At 42.9% G+C, this 20,515-nt stretch overlaps 1 protein-coding gene across 2 annotated transcripts in view; it reads left to right on the top strand.

Annotated features, from left to right (window-relative positions):
• Window positions 1–13,483, top strand: part of JPH4 (junctophilin 4) — a 64,659-nt gene extending 51,176 nt beyond the window's left edge. For both annotated transcript variants that reach the window (XM_077299220.1, XM_077299225.1), the window contains exons 4-6: window positions 9,289–9,407; window positions 11,865–12,256; window positions 12,363–13,483. In XM_077299220.1, the coding sequence (XP_077155335.1) occupies window positions 9,289–9,407; window positions 11,865–12,256; window positions 12,363–12,443 (592 nt within the window). In that variant the 3' untranslated portion in view covers window positions 12,444–13,483. The remainder of the gene's footprint in view (window positions 1–9,288; window positions 9,408–11,864; window positions 12,257–12,362) is intronic.
• Window positions 13,484–20,515: the final 7,032 nt, after the last annotated feature.

Below are 20,515 nucleotides of genomic sequence, written 5' to 3'. Positions count from 1 at the left end.
CAATGTGGTGGTCTGAGTCAAAGGAGCAGCATAGTACTCTGGCTGTGGCTGTGAATCAGTGCACTCCATGTCAGAATCTACTTGTAATGGGCATGGCCTGTTAAGTGTTTCACTTTCTAAGCCAGGGACGGTATGTGTAAAGAGCTCCATGGAGTAACCCGTTGTGTCGCCTGCTGCATCCTTCTCTCTTGTTGTAGTTTTTGCTGAAGAGGACAAGGAAGCGACTTGTCCCTGACCGTGAACATCCACAAGCGACGCGCTGCTTTTACATTTACCAGTTTCAGAAGAGGAGGCAAAAGAGCTAGAGGCTGAGTCTGCAATGTAAGCCAAAACTTGCTGTTGCTGCTCCGCCTTTAAAAGCGGTTTTCGTACTCCCAGAAAAGAGAGTGTTCGAGGCCTTGTGTAGCCAGACGACGAAACTGGCTCCACAGCTCCAGACTTAGGTGGAATATTTTTATCCCCACGACCACCTGATGCTCCACTACCACTACCATCATTACCAGCTGACAATGAACGCCCACGGCCACGACGACCTCTTGCACCAGACTTCCTCATTGTTTTAAAAACTTAACCAAAGTAACTTTATTTGTTGCTGTCAAACAACTTACACGGTGAGCTATAACTTCAGTATGATTTCAATATCCCTTAACAGGTTGGTGAGACCACAAGGAAAATCAGGCACAATGTTACACACTCTGTTTTCTGTGGCACCAAATCACAGAGATGCCACACACGCAGGACTGTCACTCAAGCACAAATGTCAATATTAATCTCCCACTGTTTTATTTTTTTTTTCTTTTTCAGGGAGACTTTAGAAACCAAATAATAAAAAATAAATAGGCTTTCTATGGCCCACTGAGTGAGAGATGGCACACACAGGAGTCAGGAGTGGCACACAAGCAGAAAGGGCAATATTAATCTCCCACTGTTTTATTTTTTTTTTCTTTTTCAGGGAGACTTTAGAAACCAAATAATAAAAAATAAATAGGCTTTCTATGGCCCACTGAGTGAGAGATGGCACACACAGGAGTCAGGAGTGGCACACAAGCCCTGACTGAGGCCAATATTTTTCTCCCACTGATTGATGTAGTGATTTTTTTTCAGGTAGATTTTAGAACCCAAATCAAGCAAAAAAATTAATAGGCTTTCTATGGCCCACTGAGTGAGAGATGGCACACACAGGAGTCAGGAGTGGCACACAAGCAGAAAGGGCAATATTAATCTAACACTGTTTTCTTTTTTTTTTCTTTTTCAGGGAGACTTTAGAAACCAAATAATAAAAAATAAATAGGCTTTCTATGGCCCACTGAGTGAGAGATGGCACACACAGGAGTCAGGAGTGGCACACAAGCAGAAAGGGCAATATTAATCTCCCACTGTTTTATTTTTTTTTTCTTTTTCAGGGAGACTTTAGAAACCAAATAATAAAAAATAAATAGGCTTTCTATGGCCCACTGAGTGAGAGATGGCACACACAGGAGTCAGGAGTGGCACACAAGCAGAAAGGGCAATATTAATCTCCCACTGTTTTATTTTTTTTTCTTTTTCAGGGAGACTTTAGAAACCAAATAATAAAAAATAAATAGGCTTTCTATGGCCCACTGAGTGAGAGATGGCCCACACAGGAGTCAGGAGTGGCACACAAGCAGAAAGGGCAATATTAATCTCCCACTGTTTTATTTTTTTTTCTTTTTCAGGGAGACTTTAGAAACCAAATAATAAAAAATAAATAGGCTTTCTATGGCCCACTGAGTGAGAGATGGCACACACAGGAGTCAGGAGTGGCACACAAGCAGAAAGGGCAATATTAATCTCCCACTGTTTTCTTTTTTTTTTTCTTTTTCAGGGAGACTTTAGAAACCAAATAATAAAAAATAAATAGGCTTTCTATGGCCCACTGAGTGAGAGATGGCACACACAGGAGTCAGGAGTGGCACACAAGCAGAAAGGGCAATATTAATCTCCCACTGATTGATGTAGTGATTTTTTTTCAGGTAGATTTTAGAACCCAAATCAAGCAAAAAAATTAATAGGCTTTCTATGGCCCACTGAGTGAGAGATGGCACACACAGGGATGGCACTCTAGCGGAAATGCCAATCTTAATCTCCCACAAAAAAAAAAAAAAAAAAGAAACTGTCCTACAATTACTATCTCCCTGCAGTAGTCTCAGCCAGGTATGGCAGGCAGCAATAAGGAGTGGACTGATGCACAAATTAAATAAAAAGTGTGGACAAACAGAAAAGATAGCTGTGCAGAAAGGAAGGAACAAGATGATATGTGCTTTGAAAAAAGCAGTTGGTTTGCACAGTGGCTACACACAGCAATACAGCTATCAGGGAGCCTTCTAGGGCAGCCCAATGAGCTACAGCGCTGAGAGAAAAAAAAAAAAATGTAGCTTCCACTGTCCCTGCACACCAAAGGTGGTGTTGGACAGTGGAAATCGCTACAGCACAAGCGGTTTGGTGGTTAATGGACCCTGCCTAACGCTCTCCCTGCTTCTAATGAAGCGGCAGCAACCTCTCCCTAAGCTCAGAGCAGCAGCAGTGAGATGGCGGTCGGCGGGAACGCCCCTTTATAGCCCCTGTGACGCCGCAGACAGCAAGCCAATCACTGCAATGCCCTTCTCTAAGATGGTGGGGACCAGGACCTATGTCATCACGCTGCCCACACTCTGCGTTCACCTTCATTGGCTGAGAAATGGCGCTTTTCGCGTCATTGAAACGCGACTTTGGCGCGAAAGTCGCGTACCGCATGGCCGATGCAACGCTGGGATCGGCTCGGTTTCATGAGACGCCGACTTTGCCAAAAGTCGGCGACTTTTGAAAATGAACGACCCGTTTCGCTCAACCCTAGCGCCGACCATTTAGGAAAATCCGAGAAAAATATAATTTGCATAATAATTTGGAACATGGTGTAGAAGAAAGGGAAAAAGTGAGGAATGTGGTCTGGAGGCCTAGGTAACTGTGTTATTTTATGCAGAGATGAGTCCTGGCTGGAAGAAGTGACGGCAGTCTGTGCTGGATGAAAATGAAAAGCAAAGATGAAGGACTTCAGCTAGAGACGTCACTAGTGAGTCAGTGTATTACCTGTACACTGACACTATACACTGTATACTATATACAAAGCTCCTGTGTATAATGTCACTGGCAGTGGTGATCACTGTATTACCTGTACACTGACACCTTATACAGATCTCCTGTGTATAATGTCACCAGTGATCACTGTAGTATCTTTACACTGACCGTAAATACAGAGTTCCTGTATACAATGGCACTTAGTATTGTGCTTTTTTTAAATTAATGATCAGTATTGTAGTATACAAGTAGTGAAAGGTGTACACTCCCTGACAGAAGTAACGTCGCTTATCCATGTTATGTAAATAAAAGCTTATAACCTGATGTTAAATTCATCCATTGGTTGTATAATTTATTCTTTTGAAAGCTGAAACCTTCCAAAATGTGGTTTAGGTTAAGAAAATAAATTGACATCAATGCAGAAATATTGATTAGTTAATGGACACAGAATGGTCAGATTTTAGCAAGACAAAAGTTTTGTCGCCTGGTCATATCATGCACCCAATCCTAGTTTACATCCTCACCTGTGGTCAGTAAATGATCGGTTATTTAGTGTGTGTGTATAAAAAGAAACCCCGCTCCCCAGACCTTCACTTGAACTGCAACTTAAGCTCTGACAACATGCCAAAAATCCACCCTGCGACCAAAGCCTGGATTATCAAGAGGCTGAAGACCAGATCCACTGCAGAGGTGGCGGGCACCTTTAATGTGTCTCAGCGTCAAGTACAAAGAATTAAAAAAAAGATTTGAAGAGACTGGAGATGTGTTTGACTAGCCCAGGTCCGGCAGACCCCGCAAGACAACTGCTCAGGAGGAACGTTTGTTGGTTAGAAAATCCAAAGCAAGCCCCTCTTCCACAGCAGCAGAGCTCCAACAGGTCTGGTCACCTCAAGTCCCTGTGTCAACTAGAACAGTTTCTAGGATTCTGTCTCCAAATGGCCTCCATGGTCGAATCAGTGCCCAGAAGCCAGCACTAAACAAAAGGCAAATAAAAAACCGTGTGGCATCTACAAACTCCCACAGCCTGCTAAATAGATGGACACTGGAAAAGTGGCAGAAGGTGGATTTCTCTTCAGTAGAATTACACCACAGCTGCCACAAACACTGCAGGAGACCTACTGGAGCCCGTATGGATCCAAAATACACCCAGAAGACAGTTATATTTGGTGGTGGAAAAATCATGGTCTGGGGTTACATTCCGTTTAGGGGTGTGCGAAACATTTGCAAGGTGGAAGGCAATATCAATAACCTAAAATATCAAGAAGTATTAGCTACCTCTTATATTCCAAATCATAAAAGAGGTCATTCTGCAGCAGGATGGTGCTCCATCTCATACATCCATCTCTACAACAAAGTTCCTCCAGGCAAAAAAGATCAAGGTGTTCAAGGACTGGCCAAACCAGTCACCAGACATGAACATCATTGAGCATGTTTGGGATAGGATGAAAGAGGAAGCTTGGAAGACAAAACCAAAGAATCTAGAGGAGCACCACAACTTCATTCACCAATGTTATGCAACATATATTTGTATTTTAAGTTAATTATTTGTCTGTGGGCAACAAAAATTTTGTCTTGCCAAAATCTGACCATTCTGTGTCCATTAACTGATCAATATTTCTGCTTTAATAACAATTTATTTTCTTAACCTAAACCACATTTTGGAGGGTTTCAGCTTTCAAAAGAATAACTTATACAACCAATGGATGAATTTAACGTCAGGTTATAAGCTTTTATTTACATAACATGAATAAGCGACATAACTTGTGTCAGGGAGTGTATGGTGTATGGCATCATTGGTCTTTGTATAGAGTGTAGTTTCATGTAGAGGTAATGGTGATATTATAATATTATGTATTCTCTGTGTAGTGGTGATAGTACTAGGCACTGTGTTGCTGTATTGTTGTGTGTATGTTTGTAAGTAAGCTCCGTTATGGCACCATATCTAAGCAGTAAGCTTGGTTCTGGTACTCTATCAATGTAGTAATCTACATTATGGTACTGTATGTATGTCGTAATCTCAGTTCTGCTCCAGTTTCTATGTAGCAGACTTGGTTCCATGTAGTAGACATATTAAGCTCGGTTCTGCTCCTTTATCTCTGTAGTAAGCTCGGTTCTGCTCCCATATCTCTGCAGTAAGCTCGGTTCTGCTCCCATATCTCTGCAGTAAGCTCGGTTCTGCTCCCATATCTCTGTAGTAAGCTCAGTTCTGATCCCTTATCTCTCTAGTAAGCTCGGTTCTGCTCACTTATCTCTGTAGTATGCTAGGTTCTGCTCCCATATCTCTGTAGTAAGTTTGGTTCTGCTCCCGTATCTCTGTAGTAAGCTCGATTCTGTTCCCATATCTCTGCAGCAAGCTCGGTTCTGCTCCCATTTCTCTGCACTAAGCTCGGTTCTGCTCCCATATCTCTGTAGTAAGCTTGGTTCTGCTCCCATATCTTTGCAGTAAGCTAGGTTCTGCTCCCATATCTCTGTAGTAAGCTCAGTTCTGTTCCCCTATCTCTGTAGTAAGCTTGGTTCTGCTCCCTTATCTCTGTAGTAAGCTCATTTCTGCTGCCATATCTCTGTAGTAAGCCCTGTTCTGCTCCCATATCTCTGCAGTAAGCTCGGTTCTGCTCCCATATCCTTGCAGTAAGCTCGGTTCTGCTCCCATATCTCTGTAGTAAGCTCGGTTCGGCTCCCATATCTCTGAATCTAGTAAGTTCGGTTCTGCTCCCATATCTCTATAGTAAGCTCTGTTCTGCTCCCATATCTCTGTGGTAAGCACTGTTCTGCTCACATATCTCTGTAGTAAGCTCTGTTCTGTTCCCATATCTCTGGAGTAAGCTTGATTCTGCTCCTATATCTATGCAGCAAGCTCTGTTCAGTTTCCATATCTGTGTACCAGCTTGTTTTTAAAGCCTGTTATCTCTGCTACTTTAAGGCCATGTGCACACGTTCAGTATTTTTCACGTTTTTTCTCGTTTTTTCGCTATAAAAACGTGATAAAAACGCAAAAAAAACGCTAACATATGCCTCCTATTATTTACAGTGTATTCCGCATTTTTTGTGCAAATGTTGCATTTTTTTCCACGAAAAAATCGCATTGCGGAAAAAAAAGCAACATGTTCATTAAAAATGCGGAATTGCGGGGATTCCGCACACCTAGGAGTGCATTGATCTGCTTACTTCCCGCACGGGGCTGTGCACACCATGCGGGAAGTAAGCAGATTATATGCGGTTGGTACCCAGGGTGGAGGAGAGGAGACTCTCCTCCACGGACTGGGCACCATATAATTGGTCAAAAAAAAAGAATTAAAATAAAAAATAGTCATATACTCACCTTCGATGGCCCCCGGAGTGTTCCCGCCTCTCACCGCTGCATGCTGCCGCTTTGGGTCCTATAGATGGTGTGGTTCAGGACCTGCGATGACGTCGCTGTCTTGTGATTGGTCGCGAGACCGGTCATGTGACCGCTCACGTGACCGCGACGTCATCGAAGGTCCTGAACCACACCATCTAGGAACGGACGCCGCTGAGGATATCGGCTGTCTGCAGAGGGTGAGTATAACCATTTTTTTATTTTTTTTATTATTTTTAAACATTTTATCTTTTACTATAGATGCTGCATAGGCTGCATCTATAGTAAAAAGTTGGTCACACTTGCGATGCTACAGATCGCTTGGAAAACTTTGGCATTCTGCAAGCTAATTACGCTTGCAAAATGCTAAAAAAGACGCGAAAAAAACGGGAAAACAACGCAAAAAAAATGCAGATTTCTTGCAGAAAATTTCCGGTTTTCTTCAGGAAAGTTCTGCAAGAAATCCTGACGTGTGCACATACCCTAATGCAGTGGCCAGATATAAGCAGGGAAAAGGAGGGCCACCGCAACTCGAGGGCCACTGCCTTGTGATTGCCCCCCAGGCTGAAAATTGCCAGCCAGCCCCTGATGTGCCCAGTCATGTGTACTCCGATGTCGCTACAATGTGCCTAGTCACCTGTGCGCCGACGTCACTACAATGTGCCTAGTCATGTGTACGCCGACGTCACTGCAATGTGCCCAGTCACGTGTACGCCGACATCACTGCAATGTGCCCAGTCACGTGTATGCCGATATCACTGCAATGTGCCCAGTCACGTGTACTCCGACGTCACAATGTGCCTAGTAGCGTGTACGCCGACATCACTGCAATGTGCCCAGTCACGTGTACGGCGACGTCACTGCAATGTGCCTAGTCAGCTGTGCGCCGACGTCACTACAATGTGCCTAGTCACGTGTACGCTGACGTCACTGCAATGTGCCCAGTCACGTGTACGCCGAGATCACTGCAATGTGCCCAGTCACGTGTACTCCGACGTCACTACAATGTGCCCAGTCACGCGTACGCCGACGTTACTGCAATGTGCCTAGTCACGTGTACGCCGAAATCACTGCAATGTGCCCAGTCATGTGTACTCCGATGTCACTACAATGTGCCCAGTCACATGTACACCAACGTCACCGCAGTGTGCCTAGTCACGTGTACTTCGACGTCACTGCAATGTGCCCAGTCACGTGTACGCCGATGTCACTACAATGTGCCTAGTCACGTGTACACTGACGTCACTGCAATGTGCCCAGTCACATGTACACCAACGTCACCGCAGTGTGCCTAGTCACGTGTACTTCGACGTCACTGCAATGTGCCCAGTCACGTGTGCTCCGATGTCACTACAATGTGCCCAGTCACGTGTACACTGACGTCTCTGCAATGTGCCCAGTCACGCGTACGCCGACGTTACTGCAATGTGCCTAGTCACGTGTACGTCGAAATCACTGCAATGTGCCCAGTCATGTGTACTCCGATGTCACTACAATGTGCCTAGTCACTTGTACACTGACGTCACTGCAATGTGCCCAGTCACGCGTACGCCGTTACTGCAATGTGCCTAGTCACGTGTACGTCGAAATCACTGCAATGTGCCCAGTCATGTGTACTCCGATGTCACTGCAATGTGCCTAGTCACGTGTATACCGACGTCACTGCAATGTGCCTAGTCACGTGTATACTGACGTCGCTGCAATGTGCCTAGTCACGTGTACGCCGAAATCACTGCAATGTGCCCAGTCATGTGTACTCCGATGTCACTACAATGTGCCTAGTCACGTGTATACTGACGTCACTGCAATGTGCCTAGTCACGTGTACGCCAACGTCACTACAATGTGCCCAGTCACGTGTACGCTGACGTCACTGCAATGTGCCTAGTCATGTGTACGCCGACGTCAGCTGCTGGCGTCTTATTGGCCAGCAGCATGTATTGCTGCGCACGGACCCTTTAAGTTCACTGCAATACGCTCGAGTTGGATGTGTGTCTGAGGACTCGGATCCAGCTGAAGTAGGGGCTGGTGTCGCGTGCCGACAAAGAGGGATCTGTGTGCCTTCTCTGGCACGCGTGTCATAGGTTCGTCACCGCAGTCATAGGAGAACAGCAAGTACAAAATGTAATGCAATATATTCTGGTATTGCAGCTTATGGTGATCAAAAATCACAGATTCAAGTCTTTATGGGAGGGCTAAAAAAATAATATATATCAAAAGTTTTAATCACCATCATTTCCATATTCAAAAATAACGGCATTATTAAATTAAATTGAAAATAAACCTATTTAGTATTGTCAGATCGGAAAAAGTCCAATGGATCAAATATATATTTTTGGTTGCTTCCCTAAAAAACTACAATTAAAAAGTTTAAAATGTACCCCAAAATGGTATCAATAAAAACTACAGCTCTTTTTTTTTTTTACAAGGTACTAAATTTTAATTTAAATGACTAAAATATAAAAAAACCTGATAAGTTTGGCATAGCTGTAATGGTACTGACCAGATAAATCATACTGCCATACAATTTTTACCAAATAATGAATGTTTTAAAACCAAAAAAACTGTGGAAAAAAATATGCCTCTTGGAAGCAGGGGAGGAAAGAACAAAACTGTAAAAATGATAAATGTCCAGGTCCTTAAAGTGTTATCAGTACACTACTGCAAAGTTACTTTTTTGGAGTTTCACATACATTGGAACAAAAGTGTATTATTGGAGTTGTGCATACTACAAGGGATGCCTTTTATATCCCAATTACCATATTATGTTTTCTGTGTATATATAAACACACGCTGAGCACTGTCAGGTAGACCTGCCTTTGAGCCTCTTTTATTCTTAGCTCCTGAGGTGTCTCTTTGTCTCTTTTTGCTTGTCAGTGCTGCTGATTCTCGTCTTCAAGCTGACTCTGCTTCTGTAGCAGCACAACAGGCGCTGGAATCATCTCGTACTGCTCGAATCCTCTCTCATGACCTGGAGGAACTGCTGGAGACACCAAGTGAGCACATCATCAAGTAAAAATCCAGTTGCATGCACACATATATAGACGCAATAGCTAGGAAAGTTCCCCTTTGCCAGGTTTAAAAATCAGGTAGTATAATGGGATCCAGTCTGGTAAGTTCATCCGAGCTAACATTAAGCAACATCGGTATATGAAATCGAATTTAAATAAATGAGGGCCACCAAGCATATCAAATTTCTAACTTTATTTTCCAGTCTTAATTTATATTATTTGAATGTCTTAAAGGGAATCTGTCAATAGTTTTTTTCTATGTAATCTGAAAGCACCATGATGTAGGACATGAGATGATGATTCCAGCGATATGTCACTTACTAGCCTGTATTTTGTGTTCCAATACAATCAGTGTTTTATCAGCAGGAGATTATCACTACAGGACAAGCTACCCTCATGCCTCTTAGTCCAACCACACTCCCAGCTCTGATTAACAGCTGTCACTATATAATGTACACAGAAGTTCAGCATTCTCAGCATTACTAGATCTGCAGCTGAGAAAACTGTTATTCTTATCACAACTGCTGCACCCAGTAAACTAAGTGATACATCGCTGGAATCAGTGCCTCTTTCCCTACATCATGCTACTGTCAGATTAAATAGTGAAAACCTTGTTGACAGATTGCCTTTAACAGCAATATTACAACCTATAGTTGATGCATTATGAAAGGTGTATACTTTTTATATTAAAAAGTTTCCTGTGGCAAAAGAGGAGGGAGGAATGTAGGTAGAATTACGCCTGGTGATAACTAATGCCAAGAGTATTATCCCAGAATATCAGTCAAAAGCCCCTGGTGACAACTGTTTCGAATATACAACCCCTGGCAAAAATTATGTAATCACCGGCCTCGGAGGATGTTCATTCAGTTGTTTAATTTTGTAGAAAAAAAGCAGATCACAGACATGGCACAAAAAACTAAAGTCATTTCAAGTGGCAAATTTCTGGCTGTAATAAACACTAAAAGAAATCAAGAACAAAAAATGTGGTAGTCAGTAATGGTTAATTTGTTAAACCACGCATAGGGGAAAAATTATGGAGTCACTCAATTATGAGGGAAAAAATGATGGATTCACCCTGTAAATTTTCATTCCCAAAACTAACACCTGCATCAAGTTAGATCTGCTCATTAGTCTGCATCTAAAAAGGAGTGTGTCATCTGTGTCTAAAATCTGGACCAAATACAAACAACATGGGAAGGTTGTTAAAGGCAAACATACTGGTAGACCAAGGAAGATATGAAAGCGTCAAAACCAGAAACTTAAAGCAATATGTCTCCAAAACAGGAAATGCACAACAAAACAAATGAGGAACGAATGGGTGGAAACTGGAGTCAACGTCTGTGACCGAACTGTAAGAAACCGCCTAAAGGTAATCGGATTTACATACAGAAAAGCTAAATGAAAGCCATCATTAACACCTAAACAGAAAAAAACAAGGTTACAATGGGCTAAGGAAAAGCAATCGTGGACTGTGGATGACTGGATGAAAGTCATATTCAGTGATGAATCACAAATCTACATTGGGCAAGGTGATGATGCAGGAACTTTTATTTGGTGCCGTTCCAATGAGATTTATAAAGATGACTGCCTGAAGAGAACATGCAAATCTCCACAGTCATTGAAGATAAGGGGCTGCATGTCAGATAAAGGCACTGGGGAGATGGCTGTCATTACATCTTCAATAAATGCACAAGTTTATGTTGATATTTTGGACACTTCTCTTATCCCATCAATTGAAAGGATGTTTGGGGATGATGAAATCATTTTTCAAGATGATAATGCATCCTGCTATAGAGCAAAAATTGTGCAAACATTCCTTGAAAAATAGACACATAAGGTCAATGTCATGGCCTGCAAATAGTCCGGATCTCAATCCAATTGAAAATCTATGGTGGAAGTTGAAGAAAATGGTCCATGACAAGGCTCCAACCTGCAAAGCTGATCTGGCAACAGCAATCAGAGAAAGTTGGAGCCAGATTGATGAAGAGTACTGTTTGACACTCATTAAGTCCATGCCTCAGAGACTGCAAGCTGTAATAAAAGCCAGAGGTGGTGCAACAAAATACTAGTGATGTGTTGGAGTGTTGTTTTGCTTGTTTGTTTTTCATGATTCCATAATTTTTTCCTCAGAATTGAGTGATTTCATAATTTTTTCCCTATGCTTGGTTAAAAAAATTAAACATTACTGACTACCACATTTTTTGTTCTTGATTTCTTTTAGTGTTTCTTAAAGCCAGAAAGTTGCCATTTGAAATGACTTTAGTTTTGTGCCATGTCTGTGATCTGCTTTTTTTCTACAAAATTAAACAACTGAATGAACATCCACCAAGGCCGGTGATTCCATAATTTTTGACAAGGGTTGTATCAAATGTATTTGTATTTATTGGCAAGGCCAGTATTTGATATGTCTTTGTTCACTGGAACTTGTTGATATCTTTACAGGCTCACAATGTGTACAGGATGAGGAGGAACACAGTGTTGAAGGTGATATGCCCTGGCTTAGACAGTGTTCAACTGAGATGTGTAATGATGGAACACCTTTGTCTGACCAAACCCCAGAACCAAGCTTGCCTCCCAGCCACCCCGATACTCCCCCAGGTCTGTTGTGCGGCCATCTCAGAGACGGGACTCCATGCCCTCCCATCCAGGAGGAAGATACTCCTTCTCAGGTGGGAACCCCTGCACATGCTGTTGATCACTTAATGGAACAGGAAACCATTGAATCCATGCCTGAAAAAGAACTGAATAACCCTTCACCCAGCATAGAATGCATGGAAGAACCAGCGGATACAGGGGGGACACAAGAGCCCCCCCCAAAACCTCGTATGCAAATGGTGAGATTTCATAAGGGATCTGAGATTAGTTCTTGTGTTGTCTTTCTGCATTTTCTCCTATACTTTTCATGCTTCTCTCTCTGATATTAATCTTCCTCTTCTGCAGGATGCTGACCCTCTTGTGGTGGCTGTCGTGCTGTTTCTTGATGTTTCGCTCGCATTCCTCATCTCGTATTTTATGACATGAGATGAAAAAGTGTTCTTTTCTGACACTCTCTCAAAGTCTCTTCTATCTGTCTCTCCTTCTCTACCTCTCTACCCCTAATGTTTACATGAAAAGGGCTTCTCTCTCTTCCTGTCTTCTGTCTCTCATTATCTCTCTACGTCTCCCATTGTTACGACATCTTCATCTCTCTCTTTTGCTGGCAACACATTTAAATCTGACTTTTTACTCCTCTCATGTGTCTTTGTCAAAAATATCGCACAGTTGCAGAGATCCAGTTAAGGAGTAGATGATTCCAAAATTGTCACCTTGATAACCAGTGCCAACTCACATATGTCCGCGGGCTCATCAACTTGACTAATTTTTTTGTATCTATATTAGAGTGATCAGATTTTGATCACACAAGTTGAGGTCACACACGGCACAAACTACATACTCGGCATGTATTAAGTAAAATGACCAATGAGAAAACCTTTGATTGTGTAGCCAGCTTTAATATTAGTAGTTCCATCAATCCCTATAAAAAATGGACTATGACTGTTGAAACACTTCTATCAATTGTGTTCTTTTTCTTCTGTACTGTTTTCTTCGTTTCTTCCTTTTGTCTCCCAATTAAGTATGATTTCAAGGAATGTGATGATCCCATTCAGTATATTTGCAGTATTTCTTTTCCATTGCAGTACACTTTTGCACCTAAACTCATTCCTTCAACAACCTCAAAATCGACCCCCATGGATATGCTCTCCCCTTGCCTGCGGTACTCCTTTTTTCACATCCTTTTCCAGTGCTTCCTCATTTCACCATGCCTCTTATTGACTTCTGTATGTCCTGCCATATTGCCTGAACCCTTGCTTTAATCTATCACCTATTTATCTCCTTTAATTGCCTTGTGCCCCTGTTGCCTCATGCTTTATGCCCCGTTTTCAGAGCATGCACTTCGCTCCTATTTTTGTAGCAGTATTTTGCCTTCGACTGAACCTGAAAGATGCAAAAAAATATATAATTTAAAATAAAGCTAAAATAATAAAACTTTAAATGATATTAAAGTTGCAATGTAACATATATTTTGAATGAACAGTAGTTGTGTGTAATACAGAATATGGTTGCATTCATTGTACTCGATGCATAAAAGGATCGGAATCATACTACGTAACTACACAATGAGAAGCCATATACATTTTGGAAAATAAGTATTTGATACACTGCCAATTTTGCAAGTTTTCCCATCTACAAAGATTGGAGAAGTTTGTAATTTTTATGGTAGGTACACTTCACCTGTGAGAGACAGAATAAAAAAATAAAAAACAGAAAATTACATTGAATGATTCTTAAACAATTAAATTACATTTATTTGCATGAAATAAGTATTTGATCAACTACCAACCAGCAAGAATTCTGGCTCTCACAGACCTGTTAGTTTTTCTTTAAGAATCCCTCCTACTCTGCACTCATTACCTGTATTAATTGCAATTGATTGAACTCATTAGGCTACGTTCACCTTTGCGTTGTTGGGTGTTGCGTCAATGACGCAACGCACAACGCATGCAAAACGCATGCAAAACGCATTGTTTTGTGACGCATGCGTCCATTTTTGGCATGATTTTTGGCATCCTCTGCGCCCTGACGCTTGCGCCAAAAATGACGCATGCTTCACAAAACGCAAGACAATGCATGTCCATGCGCCCCCATGTTAAATGTAGGGGCGCATGACGCATGCGTAGCTATGCATCGCCGAACCTGCGCCCAACGCAACGCAAATGTGAACATAGCCTAACCTGTATAAAATACACCTGTCCACACACTCAGTCAATCACACATCAACCTCTATAGACCTATTTCTCAAGACCAAAGAGCTGTCTAAGAACATCAGGGACAAAATTGTAGACCTGCACAAGGCTCGGATTAGCTACAGGAAGATAGGCAAGCAGCCTTGTGAAAAGGCAACAACTGTTGAAACAATTACTAGAAAATGGAAGAAACAGAAGATGACTGTTAATCTTCACTTAGTCTGGAGCTCCATGCAAGATCTCACCTAGTGGGGTAAGGCTGATTCTGAGAAAGGTCTGAAATCAGCTCAGAGCTAAATGGGAGGACCTGGTCATTGACTTGAAGAGAGCTGGGACCACAGTCTCAAACATTACTGTTAGTAACGCACTACTCCGTCATGGATTAAAATACTGCAGGGCATGTAAGGTCCCTCTGCTCTCGCCAGCACATGTCCAGACCCATTTGAAGTTGACCAATGACCATCTGGAGGCATGGGAGAAGGTCATGTGGTCTGATGAGACCAAACAGCTTCCATGCCTCTGCCTGGAGGCGAAGGCATGGAAGCTATTTCCAGTGACAAACATCTTATTGATAAGTGACTGATGAGACTAAAATAGAACTTTTTAGCATCAACTCCACTCGCCGTGTTTGGAGGAAGAAGAAGGATGAGTACAACCCCAAGAACACCGTCCCAACTATGAACCATGGTGGGGGAAACATCATACTTTGAGGGTACTTTTCTGTAAAAGGGACAGGACGACTCCACCGTATTGAAGGGAGGATGGATGGGGTCATGTATGGTGAGATTTTGGTATGGGAGATGGGTCGTGGATGGGTCTTTCAGCATCACAATGACCCAAAACACACAGCCAAGGCAACTAAGGAGTGGCTCTGTAAGAAGCATTTCAAGGTCCTGGAGTGGCCTAGCCAGTCTCCAAACCTGAACCCAACAAAAAATCTTTGGAGGGAGCTGAAACCCAATGTTGTCCAGCGACAGCCCCGAAACCTGAAAGATCTGGAGAAGATTTGTATGGAGGAGAGGGCCAAAATCCCTGCTGCAGTGTGTGTAAACTTGGTCAAGAAATACAGGAAAAATCTGACCTCTGTAATTGCAAACAAATATTTCTGTACCAAATATTAAGTTCTCTTTCTCTGTTGTATCAAATACTTATTTCATGCAATAAAATGTAAATTAATTATGTAAAAATCATACAATGTGATTTTCTGGAATTTTTTTAAGATTCTGTCTTTCACAGTTGAAGTGTACCTATGATACAAATTACAGACCTCTCCATTCTTTGTAGGTGGGAACACTTGCAAAACCGGTAGTGTATCAAATATACTATATGTGCCATATTGGACAAAACATTTATTTTGATTAGAGAAATAATTATATCATACATAAATTGCTTCAAAGAGGATACCATGACAGAAAAGGCAATTTATAAATTGAATAGAATCCTTAGCATTTTGTTGTTTTAATGAGTAACTAAACTTTCAGTTTTTCAAGTTATGAATGTTTGTAATTTACTTCATTAGGCAATTTGGCTTCTTTCCTATTCAATAATATGTTTAAAGTTGAAGGTCCAAAGTTCTGACAAAGCTGGGGTTTGAGGCCACTTTGATCATATTTTTTAACAGGAACGGAGCCAAATCGCCTAATCAAGTGATTTATAATTTTCCATAAGACTGGACAGTAATAATGAAAAAAAAGTTTAGTTACTCTTTAAAGGGAACCTATTAGTAAGATTGTGCTCAGTAACTTATAGACAGTGTCTGGTCGGTGCCGTTATACTGATTAAAATGATATTTTGGTTGATGAAATCTGTCTTGTGGTTGTTGTTTAATCTTTACTTTCAGTTTTGAGTTAATGATATGCTCGTGCTCCGGGCGGCCTGTGGTGCTCTGATTACCTGTTCATGCTGATGGCTTATGACAGGTCACTGATCCCTCAGGACTTGCCCCCTATTTTACATACTGTATGTAATATATTTTTAAAAAATTACATTCAGCAGGCAGGCGCCGATAGACGCTACTGCGCAGGCGCGCCCAGAGCCATTTTAAGAATTTGTTTTTCTGAATACATTTATATCATTATATATATCTATCTTATATATCTATCTATATATATCATATATATATACATTTATAATTAAATGCCTATTATACATGTGATCATGCTGCAGCGCAGGCGCTGCCTCTGGCGCCTGCCTGCTAAATGTGTGGTTTTTTTAAATACATATTACATTCAGTATGTAAAATAGGGGGCATGTCTTGAGGGATCAGTGACCTGTCATAAGCCATCAGTATGAATACTTAAGGCACGAGAATCTAATTAACTGAAAACTGAAAATAAAGATTAAACAACAAACACAAGACGAATTTCATCAGCCATCAGTATAACGGCGCCAACCTGACACTGTCTGTAGGTTACTCAGCACAATCCTGCTGACAGGTTCCCTTTAAGCAAATAAAATCGTCTTATATACATTGGATATAGAATGCCTTCATATCTCTGTTCAAATGCCAGGTTTTTGTCTGTAAAAAAAAATCATAGCAAGAAGAAGAATTTCATCCTTTAATGTTATCCACAATCTCTACAAGTCAATTGAAAAAAGATACTTTTTTTCTGGTGGAAAAAGAAAAATTAAGAACAAGAACAAGGTTTCATAAATATACACTTCCTTATGGCTCATACTTACTTGTGAAAAAAACGGGCAAGTGTAACCAGATTAAAAAAAAATCAGATCGCACTTTGCCTAATGTTATTTTATGATTCCCTGCTCATATATGTTTATTTTCCCAGCTCAGATCGGACTGAGAAAAAAATCGCAGCATGCTGCGTTTGTCCTCATATATCGAACGAGACTCGTTAATGAAAGTCAATAGGTTGCGCAAAAAAAATTGGAACAACACATGAACCATATGTGCAGCGCCCCAGAGTCCTGGTCGTTGCAGTACTGTGGCTCCGCCGCTAAGGGGGGCTATGGTACGTCTGATGGCACTGAAGGAGTTCATCTGACCAGGTATCACAGACACCAATACATTTCACAGTCGGGCCTCCAGGGGGAGCTAAGGGTTCTATTTACTAGGCCACTCCTCACCACTGTGGGTAAACTGGGGGTCAGGCAGGAAGTTAGTTCAGAAAGCTGACTGGGTTGGACCAGACAACACCTGGTGGCAGAGGGTGTTGTGGGGGAAGATTCGGTAGGGTCCCTGTCAGGTTTGGGACCCTGACAGAGGCCTGGCTACAAGAAGGAACGTCACGGGACCGTGCCTGCTCAGCATAGTGGCGGTGCCCTAAGAAAGGAACAGAAGCGAGATATATTGTGCTGAGTGAGAAACGAGATCAAAGCAAGAAGGAGAAATACCAGTAGGAGTGGTGCTGTAAGACCGAGGCAACATCCTACTGAGGCGCACAACCGACGGCCGGAACGCCGAGGAAGTATTACTATATTCAGCTTCAGGCAATACTTCAAACCAACGGCAGGACAGTCAGTCATAGGCGGGCTGTCTCACCTAAATCACCTATGCAGTCTTGGGGGGCAACTTGTGGAGAGGGGCGACTCTAGGGTCCCGGAAGAGCTCCGAGCCTACCCGTCATACGGGTGCCGTCCTAACCATAACACCGGGAGGGACGGAGGATTAGCAGAACATCATCTAATCGAGTTGTTGTGAGGGAACACGAGAAACAGACACAACAGTTGTGGGGACTATCCCGTAAGCACAGCAGGGGAGGACCACAACACATAGCGCTAGCAGGAAGGCACAGATTTCCACCTGCAAAGAGAACTCTGGAGGTGCCATCGGACCGGCCGGACTTGCGCAGCCTGGTGAACCGTATTCCGGACTGAGGACTCAGAGATCTTCAGTAAAGAGGTAAAGAGACTGCAACCTGGTGTCCTCGTTATTTACTGCACCGCACTACCACCACTATCTACATCCATCATTTACTGTACGCCCCTCAGCAGGGTCACGGACTGGGCCTAGCCTCGGCCCTGCGGCAGTGGGGGCGCTGCATATGTGTGCTGTCCGATTTTTACACACCCATCTCCTAGAACACCCAACATTTCATCAGCCGAGTACAGTAAAATCAAAGTGTGACCCGTTAGAATAGATATATATTTAGAATAGATAGCTACAAATATGTGAGTAACATACTGTATATAATTAATGCAGTGCGTGTGTAGCTTACTCTATATGTATTTAATGAATAAATATATGAATTACTGAAAAAAATCGTGCGCGATACCCTGAAATTTTGTTAACCAGCAGAGGGAAAGCGGACAGCTGGGAGCAGATGTTTATAGCCTGGGAAGGGAAAAATACACATGGAGCTTCCAAGGCTATTAATATCAGCTCAATTTTAATTAATGTATCAAAAGACCCCTACACAGTGTAAGCAATTGGTTAAAAATCCAAATCCATGTGAGCATAGTCCTAATTGATAGCACAAGGTATCTAAAAAAAACCCTACAGTAGTCCTAATTGACTCCTACCTATCAGTGGGAGGTTGGTACCCTAAGAGCACGATTTTTGTCACCCCCACTCAACGAGGACTATCCCTTACTTCTCTAGATGTCCCTACTACTAGACAGGTGGGAAAACATATAGATAAGAGATGAAAAAAATGAAAAAATTCCCATGAAAAAAATAACATATAAATATGGAGCGCCCCCACGTCAAGGGCAATGGGGTACTCCGTACCGGGTCCCTCTGTCTCAGTTCTGGGGATGTCACGGTGGCCCGACCCGGTCCGTGGCCCTTCTGAGGGGCGTCCAATTAAAGGAGTAGTTTGTATGGTGTTCGTGACGCCACCTGTGGTATTCGGTCAGGGTGACCGACGCTGCTTAGGGGTCCGCTGGGGTGATGGAGTGGCAGCTAGATGGTATACCTTCCCATAGGTGAAGTATGTCCCCAGGGCTTCCCAGATGTGTAGGTAGTGATGGTGGATGATGTAAGGCGCAATGAATAACGAGGACACAAGGTTGCAGTCTCTTTACTTTTTACTGAAGACTTCAGCGTCCACAGTCCAGAGTACCGTTCACAGGGCAGGCAGAGTCCGGCCGGCCCGAAGGCACATCCAGAGCTCCCTTGTGCAGGTGGAAATCAGTAGCCTTCCTACTAGCGCCTGTGTGTTGTAGTACCTCCCTGCTGAGCACCACGGGATAGTCCTCACAACTTTCTTGGATGTTTCTGATGTTCTCTCTCTCTCTGTCCCCCAGATGGTATGGATACGACAACCCGAATGACGGGGTAGGCCTGGAGCTATTTTATAGGGACCCTAGAGACGCCCCTCTCCCACAATTTGCCTCCGTGTCTTCATAGGTATTAAGGTCGGGCAAACAACTTGGAATTGACTGTCCTGCCGGTCTCTGAAGTAATACGTAGAGTCAATTACTCCCTCGGTGTTCCGGCCACCGGCTACGTGCCTCAGAAGGAGGCTGCCGATCTTGGGGCAGAACTCCTCCCGGTATTATCTCCTTGTGCTGTGACCTCGTTTCTCACTCTCCACATTACAATTCTCTTTGTGTCCTTTCTTCGGATGCTGCCGCAATGGGTGCAGGCACAGCTCCGTAACGCTCTATCTCGTGCTTGGCCTCTGTCAGGATCCCACCCCTGACAGAGACCCTCTGTCTGCAGCTCAGATGTTCCTCCTTCTCCTCCTGTCTGCCTGACAGGTCCTCTCTGGGTCAAAACCAGGCAGCTTCTGACTGACTTCCTATCCAACCCACCAGTTTTACCTGTCAGGACTCTGAACATTTTTTACCTTTTGTGCATTACTGCCCTTTTCCAACATGGCGTCTTTGGTCTCATGTGCACTTGTCTTCATGCTATAAAACTCCACCCCAGCCTTCAGTCTGTGCTAGGTTATTCTGCTTTGCATCCAGCTCCTGATTACTCCCTGGCCTTGCACCTGCACCTGCTCCTGTGAACCTGTGTTGGAGATCCTGCCACTCTGCTCTGAGTTCCTGCTGCATACACCAGTGTTCAGTAATCCTCCTTCATCTGCTGCTCGTGTTACTTCCATCTGCATTTGCTGGACATGTAAGCTGTTTCTGCTCTGCAAAACCTGAGACTATTAACCAGGCCTCCCTGGTTGAGCTAAGATATGATTTGAACTGCCTAATAGCATATCTATCTGTGTCTGGACTAAGTCAAGGATCTATTCGTGTCAAGTTTCCTCAAGAATAACTGTGCTTCATAGACTTTCTGTTTGTTTGCATCTACCTCTGAAGTTTCCTATTGACTGCTAAGCTGCGTTTATTATTTGCACCAAGTGTTGTGGACTTGAGTTTCTCTCTGCACCTGCTTGAATCACCGTGTGA

This window comes from Ranitomeya variabilis, chromosome 1 (genome assembly GCF_051348905.1).
Source record: "Ranitomeya variabilis isolate aRanVar5 chromosome 1, aRanVar5.hap1, whole genome shotgun sequence".
NCBI lineage: Eukaryota > Metazoa > Chordata > Amphibia > Anura > Dendrobatidae > Ranitomeya > Ranitomeya variabilis.
This window is presented reverse-complemented; position numbering and strand designations above follow the sequence as displayed.